Source organism: Perissodus microlepis, chromosome 20 (assembly GCF_051167445.1).
Source record: "Perissodus microlepis isolate ML-2025 ecotype Zambia chromosome 20, ASM5116744v1, whole genome shotgun sequence".
NCBI lineage: Eukaryota > Metazoa > Chordata > Actinopteri > Cichliformes > Cichlidae > Perissodus > Perissodus microlepis.
The window spans coordinates 24,725,958-24,735,129 of NC_140480.1; the positions used below are offsets into that span (position 1 = coordinate 24,725,958).

The following is a 9,172-nucleotide window of genomic DNA, read 5'->3' on the forward strand; positions in this document are numbered from 1 at the left end:
TTTCATTTCTTTTTTTAGTTGCACAACCTGGAATCTATCCTGGGAGATCTGAGGAGTTCAAGCTCTGACTTTTACCCCGATCAGGCTGGAGGTGGAGGGGCCAACGACACAGGAAGCAAACCCCCGGGTTGCCTTGACGACAGCCTGCAGGGTGAGTGGTTTACAGATCAAAGCTTATGAGAAGTGACAGACGCAGAGCAGGCGTTATAATATCATATGTGATGATATCAGGATAAAATGCCACTGAAATAGCATCTGAGCATCTCATGCTGTCATTCAGAGTTTTCTTGAACTCTTAACGTCTGTGTGGCTGTTTCCCAAACACTTCTCTTCAGCTGTACTGAAGAGGGCTCCTCCTTTGCAGCATTTTGCATGTTGCAACACTGATCCTTTGACAAAACAGTGGCAAAGAGTACAACTTCAGTTTCAAAGCCAAAAAATACAAAAGTGAAGCGAACACTATAATCTCTCTCAGTGGAATTTAGTTTTGACCATATAGAGATTTGTATTCACACGCAGCATCTGACTTTAATAAGCTGTTAAAATGTTTTATATGTCGTAGCTGCTGTTTTTGAATCCTGTGAAAAAAGCTTGTATATCCTCGCTCGCTGAATAAATGACAATTAATAAAATGTGAGTGAGTCTAAATCTGTGGGAAAGTGCACAAAGTGTTACAAAAGTTGTCTTAAAAAGAAGAAAGAGTAAAACATCCGTCCACTTTCTCAACCGCTTGTCCAGTTTCGGGTTGAAGGCGACTGGAGCCTGTTTAATTTTTAATACTTTCAATATTAACTGCATTATTTTATTAATTCCCTGTATTTTTTAGTGATCGGGTTAGTGGCTCCATAGTGTAGTGGTTTATACATTTGCAGAAGGTCCCCGGTTTGATCCCAGGAGGAGACACAAATCCCTTTGGGGTTGTGTCGGGAAGGGCATCTGGCATAAAAACTGAAAGCAGCAGTCAAATCAAATATGTGGAGCTATCCGCTGTGGCAGCCCGCTGTGAGTAACGGAGCAGGGGGAAAATAGCTTAATTTTAGTCATTCGATTCTATTTGATTTTCTGTTGGGTTTCTCTTTATTTTCATTATTTTCTCATTTATTCATTTATGAATCCATAAAAAGAAAGCTTGTGCAACAATGGGATATCAATACTTTTCAAGACAAATATGTTATTATAGGAGCTGTTTTTTCTCATGTCATACATTTACATTTTTATAAAGCACCGAAATCTTTTTATGCTGCTTCTACAGGGAGTCCAGGTATGGGTTCAGGACCCCGGGTGCCCTTCCAGAGGGCCATGTCCATGGATGCAAAGCCTCCTGGTGGGCCTGGAGGAGGCAGACGCCCCATGCTTGTCAAGCAGGAAAACATGATGGGCAGCCCAGACAGCTATCCAGGAAACATGGGTGTGTGGTTATGTGTTTATGGAGCTCAGAATTTATTTACTCCGCACATTTCCTCTCACTCTTTCTCTGCCTCTCAGTTTTTGTTTTTGTTTTTTTTGGTATGTGTTCACCAGTTTCTGCCTTTGACTGTATCACAATTTAAATGGATAATATTGAGGACTAAGACTGGGCTAAACTGCTCTGTGTAACAGCTTTGATGATACTGACACACGCATGTGGTGTTTATGTGTTGCCAGGACCAATGAATAGAGGGATGGGTCCTCAGAGATCCCCCATGGGTAGTTCAGGTGAGTGGGGCATGCCCCGCACCAGTGCCAGTCCTGTGGGCTCAGCAGGATATCCACCCATGATGCGCCCGGGCATGGAGTACAACAACAACGGCAAGGGCGTAATGTCAGGGCCCATGGTCAGCCGCTCCAACAGCGTGCCAGCCACAAGGTCGATGCTGCAGCAACAGCTCATGGATATGGGTACGTCTGTCATACGGGGCCCAGGCGCCGATGGTGGTAGGGAAATGTTTACAAGCACAGACAGAAGGGTGAAATTTTAGAAATACAAGCCAAGGAGATTGGCAGGTACATTTATACTGTGTTCACTATCTATAATGTATATTCGTAGTTTAACTTAACTATGAATATACGAAACTTAACTTTCTGTTTGAATGATAGTGTGAGATGAAAAGTAAAGTAATTACATTTCTTGGGGGAATGTGAATGTTTCCTGCTAGAAACCTTATTTTTAAAAGTAGCAGTTAAGCAGCTGACTGGCTATATAACTATACCCATGTCTTGCTGGTTTAGGAGGTTCTGCTGATATGGGCATGGGTATGAGCCCCTTCAGCCAGCAGGGCCAACCGAACCAGTCGCCCTCCTGGCCGGACACAATGATGGGCATGGAGGGAAACAGGTCAATGCAACACCCCTCTGGGTCTCCATTGAATTCTTATGTTCTTATGTTTTATCCTGAACCTTGTGCTGAGTTTCTCTTTTTCTGCGTTTGTTGCAGGCGGCAGTTTGGCAACACCTTAGATGATCTTCTGGTGCCTCCCACCACGAGTGAGGGTCAGAGCGATGAACGGGCGCTTTTGGACCAGCTAGACTCCCTGCTGAACAATACAGATGGCATCGCTTTGGAGGAGATAGACAGAGCTCTGGGCATCCCAGACCTCGTCAGCCAGGTTAGAAAACAATAAAAGGACAACATGTTCACCCCTGTGCTCTTCCAGACCTCTCAATATGTGATGTAAAAGGAGAAAAATATCATTGCTTGCATGCGAGTGTAGCATTCATCTTTGCATTTGATATTTCAGTCGTGACTCACCCTGTTCAATCTGTTCCCTCGCTGAAAGGTAACAGATGAGCCCAGAGGGATCAGTCTGTGCACTTAGAAAAAGATAATTACAGAGCAAACCAATTGGAAACCAATTGGAAGTTTGACAGACTTCTCTTTCTGTCCTCTTGTCCTATCTCCTCCAGACACAGGGAGCAGAGCAGCAGCTAGAACCTTTTCCAGGGCAGGATCCGTCCATGGTAGTGGACCAGAAGCCTCTCTATGGGCAGGGCTATCCTGGACCTCCTACTATGCCTATGCAGCCTGGCTATGGAGGGAACCCTATGCAGGGTCAGGCCCAGCAGGGGGGATTTGGGCCCATGCTCTCACAAATGGGCCAAGGCGGCAGTTTCCCCTCTATGGGTGGAATGGTGGGCATGGGCCACCCTCGTGCCAACATGATGCGACCCAGGATGATGAGTGCAAACAAGCCAATGAGGCTCCAGCTGCAACAGAGACTGCAGGGACAACAGGTGTGACCACAAGACCATCATGATTTGTTTTACAGGCAAATTAACTTGGGTCAGAGTTGTCCCAGTATTGTAGTTTTTGTGATACAAACAGGATATGCAGTATGTTTAAATTAGAACGACAAACGCAAGTGTACCATTATGCAAATAAAGTCAGTGGTGGTCTTACCTTGGAAAATTGGAAACCTGTATTTGCTGTGGATAGTTTTGTCCATTTTGAAATTTGGAGCTTCCTCGCTCTTGCAGCTTCCCCCTGCAGGCCAAAGACATGCTTGTTAGGTTAACTGGTAACCAAAAGTTGGCCATAGATGTAAATATTAAGTCTGTCTCTCTGTGTTGGAGCTCTGTGTTAATATTTGCTTTCTCGTGTCATCCTGGATTTTTGTTTTTTCCTGAAGTTCATGAATCAGACACGGCAGGGCATGGCCTTGAAAATGGAGAACCCAGGAGGAAACCCTGGCATGAGGCCCGGCATGCAACCTGGCATGGGAGGACAGGTAGATGTCAAAAATCTGTTTGGTTACATCTAAGTGAAAATGATTTTAATGTGACTGCAGTTACCTGTCATACTTTTATTAATGACTAAATAAACACACAAAAAGGTGTTTATGTACCAAGCAAATCGATATAACGGCTGACGCAGTAGCTGCAGAGTTACTGTGTGCAAGCTCAGACCTTTTGTGTGTGCACAGTTTTTTAAATGTGGCACTGTGTTATAATAAATCACCTTTTTTGCATCTTTTTCTTCTTAACCATCGACACAAATTTTGTTAATTTAGCCACGTGCAGACTTTCAGCCTTAATTTGGGGTTGAAAAAAAGTATTACAGTGACCTCTGATGAGTTGCAGCAATTTTAGACCCAGTCTATTATTGAAGCATTGTTGCAGTTTTCAAGTGCTACATCTTTAATAGTGTAATTGACTGTTGTAGTTTAGTAAAATTTAGGAAAATATTATTACACCGTGTCCATTTTCCCATCAGTTTTAACACATTCTTCATCACATATTTTCAGAAAGGTCTAAATATGACTACAGCAGGTGACAATTCTCCTCTGGATATGTGATTATCTATTTATTTTCTCTAGCCGAGCTTCTTGAACGCTCAGATGATGGCTCAACGAAGCAGGGAGATGGTCACCATGCAGATGAGGAGGCAACGCATGATGATGCTGATGCAGCAGCAACAGCAGGCGGCGGCGGCAGCTGCTGCAGCTGCCGGAGGGTTCAGCCCTCCTCCCAACGTCACAGCTCCTGGCGGTATGGACAACCCTATGGGAGGGCCAACCATGGGCCAGCCGGGCCCCCAGCAGTTTGGCTATGGTGGCAACTATGGTGAGTCTAATTAACTGCTTTCTAGGCAGAATACTGCTGCTCCCTGGTGGTGAGTGCTGGTACTGTATTTATCAACTGTGCCTTGAACATTACGGGTACCTAAGCAATAGTGGAGAGAAGTTGAAGTTGAAGCTTGATGATTTCCCCACAGGGATGGGCCAGCAAGGAGACCCCTCTTTTGGCCCCTCAGGTGGAAGTCCTCCTAATGCCATGATGCCCGGCCGCCTGGGGCCTCAAAATCCCATGATGCAACAGCACCCACAGGGTGGCCCCATGTACCAGGGTGCTGATATGAAAGGCTGGTCACAGGGAGGCATGAGTCGCAACAGGTACGACACATTTACTCCCCTGCATCTCGCTGTCAGGAGGAGGGGAGAGGGATGGGCATAGTGTCTGTTCTTCTCTTGTTGAAGAGGAACAGTTTAACTCTTCTTCCTTCCTGTCACCAGTTCGTACCCTCAGCAACAGTTTGCGCAGCAGGGACCTCCAGGGCAACAGCAGTTTGGCCAGCAGGGGAATCCAGGGCAGTATGGAGGCATGATGATGAACGGAGGCATGCCGCCTAGTGGAGGAGGAGGTCACATGGGGCAAATGGGTATGAACCCAATGGTGATGGGACGAATGCCGATGGGGCCTGATCAGGTATGTTCAGAGGGTGTGAGAAGCTAAAGAACAGGCTCACATGTGTTAAAGGCTTATTAACTGCTGACTAAAGAAGTCCTCTTATTCATAGTATACATAGTTTTTACAGCACAGGGAAGCGAAGCTTAAACTCTAAGCTTATTTTAAACGTATAGAAACATTAATGTCGTCACTTATGGTTCTCAAGCTCTTATAAGTACCTACAGATCTGACTGACTGCTACAGTTTCTTTGAAGATCCAAGTAGAAGTCCCGAGAAGCAAACTGAGCCCAAAATCTTATCTTTGTGCAGATTTCTTAAGCTAAGCTAACTTAAGATGCATGCCTCCACCTTCTTGTCTCTGTAACACAAATAAATCCCAGAGTCCTTTGCACTTTATATGACAAGGTGTGACGGTCCTCTTTGTTGCATATTTGTCAAAACAGGCTCCTTACCTCCGCTCTTGTATCACATATACTAGAAAAACATTATATTGTCAGGTCTTAGAATACCTTTGCTCTGTAAGAGTCACAGTCCAGAATTACCTTTATTTATTCATTATTCACAATTTCAACAGGGCAGAAATTAATAAACGTCCACTTTAAAGGACAGACACCAATGACTATATATAAGTATGTAAGTATTTTTAGGACAGACTTGACTGAACCTGTCGTGTCTCTTTCTAGTTTTGTGGAAAACTTGTTGATTGCACTTCCCTGTCTCATTTTCTCTCTTCTCTCCCTCTGCTGTACATTTAGAAATACTGCTGAACATCGTGGCAGACTCCTTTGTCTCACTGTGATCACCATTCAGAGACGGCAGACGGCTGCAGCACCGCGGTGTGTGGGGCAGACTGGGCGATGTTAGTCTGTGCTGTGCTGTACTCCCACCAGGTGGGGGCGTGAACTTCCCTTTGGACTCGTGGCCAGTAACGTCAGTCTGGCAACCTGCGGAAACACAGACTCTGTCACATACATGAAAACACACAGCGATCATAAAAAAACATAAAAAAATCAGAAACACTGTGACTTCTTTACACACAGATACATAACGATGGTCATACAGACACCTTTGCGATTCCTCTAACGGACCTTAGTATAATATCCCCCTCTTTGTGAGCAGTGTGTGCGTGCCCACGCCGAACGCACTCGCCGGACCAAACGGTGAAGGTGGACGGACGCTCGAGTGAAACCACGTGGACAAACGTGTTGTGACATCCTCTCCTTTGTCGAATGTACCATGAAGCTGTATTCAGATCTGAAAAGATTGCTCTCTCGTTTCTGAACTCTTCGGGATTTTTTAATCTGCCGTCTTTCTGCTGCTCCTGGAGGATCTCTGTCAAAGCGGTTCTAGATGACGAGCCGTCAGATTGTGACACTCACACGAATGTGATTAAGCAGTAGCACATTGTTTCATTCCCTGGGACGCCCCTGGGCTAAAGTACGACTGAATTCCTTGTTGGCTGATTGCACTTTAAGGAAAAGCCAACATCAAAAGGATTGTGGCAATATAGAGGCCTTTACCCGAGAATTAACGCATAGCAGCAGACATCTTCTGTTTATTTTTGTGTGCGTTGTTCTTCAGGGTTTCCTATCTGAGAAAAGGCGCTGTTGATTGGAAATGGGTAACCTAGATGCTCTTTGTTCATTAGTGGGAACCAGTAGAAAGGCAGTAAGCACAGATTTGATCCAATACACTCGTATATAGTGTGCGGATTTATTAATATGACAATTTTTAAGCCACTTTAAAGTCACTCTTGGAACAAAGAGTCTTCTATTAAAATTCAAACACTCCACTTATATTTCTACAGAGTCATAAGGTGATCATTTACATTGAGGAGGTGATTTTTAGCTCAAAATGATTCAGATATTTTGGTTACCTTGCACCTGTTTACAGTGCTACTAGTAAGTAAATCAAAAATGGATTGCCAGTTATGAAATTATGCCTAGATTACCTAACATGTTAAAAGAAAGTGTTAGATTTGAGTGTAGGTGTGCATATTTCTAGCAATAATCCTTCCTCCTGGTTTTCCTCTGAGGACAAAGCTGAAGCATTGTTTACTCAAAACGACGGTACTGCAGTATTAGACATGGTGTCTTGTTAGGAGCTTTTCTTTTCCTTTCGTCTGTGAATATGAATTGTAAATACGCTTCAAATGTACTATATATAAATATATATATGCTTTTGTAGGTCACATACTGTTTTTTGCACAGCTTGTAAGGCTTGATATTTAAAAGTGTAATTTTCTTATTCTGTCATGGCTCGGCTTTTATTTTCACTACTTTAACCAACGGTTTGGAAAGGAAGGGCCTCTTTTTGTAAGCAGTACGTGTACGTGTGACTTTCTTTCATACTGCCACTTTCCCTCTCTCAGAACGCACCTTTATTTTTATTTTGTGATTTCCGAATCAAGAACTTCTCTTTATTTTTCCGAGGACATAGTCTTAGCTAAAGAGGTGCTAGTGGGTTAACTTTTTTTTTTTTAAGTAAATTATATTTCTTTTAATTAAAACAAAACAATTGCCTATATAAAAAGTGTTGACACATGATTGTGTTAGGCTTCAAGAGGCCCAGATGTCTTACCGGTATGTGAGGTGTGTATTCTCTGTACTTAACCTCAAGCTTCCATTTCTGACTTGTTTTCCCCTCCTGAGGTTTCTGTGCTTTCAGTTTCGTTCAGCCTCATATACGAGACTTTGGAAATCAGTCCCGCTGTGTCCATAAGCCTGTGCGGTTTGTCCGCAGATATTTAATCATGACGAAAGCAACAAACAGAAGGAAGGAGATTTAAATCCCCTGATTATCTGCCACTGTCTTGGAAGGGTGTTTTTTAATTTCACATTCAAGTTTTGAACTTTATTTCTGATGTGTTTCCTGTGGAACTTTCTGTTGAGAAATCTACCTTTGAAAACACGCTCAACCCAAAGATTTCTGTTTGTCATTCTGCAGTGCGTAGACACAGTTCCTGATGTAGATTGTGCAAGTACTCATGTGTGCTTTTACTGTTGCACATTACCTATAATATACATTGAGCTGAATATGTTTAATTGCATATATTATATCCCCCATCTGTATGAAATAGAGTAGACATGAGTCTGGTTCTGCTGAGGTGCTTTCGGTTTTTGTTTGTGATCGTTTCTTCCTTTCTGTAGACCTTATGGCCAGTTGAATCGTGGTGCTGCAAATTTCACACAGGAGAATGTTTTTCAGCTGGGAAAGGGAGGCTTCATTCATGATTGATGTCATTTATGTCTCAGAATAATAGCCTGGATTTCTTTTTTTCTAAAACCCTTGTCTCTCGATGAAGAATATGAAAGACTTATCTACAAACATTTCAAACAAAACATCTGTGTTTCTGCTTTAACGGAAAGGAACTCCTCTCAGTGCTTCATTGGAGCTTAAAGAAAAGAGAAAACACATCTGGGAATCATACAGTCATTAATACAGGATGTAAAATACTGTTGCATTTTTCTTACCTTGTTTCTTGATGTTAATATTGATGTAAATACAAATTTATATTTAAACATTACAGTGGCTCTGCTGTGTTTGATTTTGTGCACGACTCATCAGTCTTCACGCCCTGCAGCAACAATCCAGACTTACAGAAAGCGCTGAAACTGTGTTTCTGCTGCAGTATCTGAGCCTTTCAGGAGCTACAAGTGTATGTTACAAGCAGACGTTCATCTGGTCCAAGTATTAATGAGACGTGAGTCTGTGTGGAGGAGGGGAGGTGAGTGTGTCTTTGTGTGGATGAGAGCTATCAACATGTAGTGGGGGATTCGGGCGTTTGGGTGGCCATTCCTCTAAAACAAAAGACGAGAGCTTCTTCTCATTTACGTCTCGCTTTCATCTGCAGGGATGTTTCCTGCAAGAGCCCCGCTGCTCTCTCAAACGTGTGAGCTTTTGTCATGTATCATCCCGCTTTCTTCCCTCATCTTAATTATCCACCCCCACCCTCTAATGAAAGGATCACACACACACACACACACATCAGGCAAGGCCATCCCATCCC

General features: G+C 43.3%; 1 protein-coding gene across 1 annotated transcript in view; it reads left to right on the plus strand.

Annotated features, from left to right (window-relative positions):
* The window catches only part of LOC146364606 (nuclear receptor coactivator 3-like), a 64,646-nt gene extending 55,957 nt beyond the window's left edge, over positions 1–8,689 (plus strand). Inside the window, exons 13-23 of the mRNA XM_084915955.1 lie at positions 19–151; positions 1,253–1,408; positions 1,645–1,878; positions 2,209–2,314; positions 2,414–2,585; positions 2,884–3,210; positions 3,606–3,704; positions 4,293–4,539; positions 4,691–4,868; positions 4,989–5,181; positions 5,919–8,689. Coding sequence (XP_084772081.1) covers positions 19–151; positions 1,253–1,408; positions 1,645–1,878; positions 2,209–2,314; positions 2,414–2,585; positions 2,884–3,210; positions 3,606–3,704; positions 4,293–4,539; positions 4,691–4,868; positions 4,989–5,181; positions 5,919–5,930 — 1,857 coding nt within the window. The 3' untranslated portion in view covers positions 5,931–8,689. The remainder of the gene's footprint in view (positions 1–18; positions 152–1,252; positions 1,409–1,644; positions 1,879–2,208; positions 2,315–2,413; positions 2,586–2,883; positions 3,211–3,605; positions 3,705–4,292; positions 4,540–4,690; positions 4,869–4,988; positions 5,182–5,918) is intronic.
* Positions 8,690–9,172: the final 483 nt, after the last annotated feature.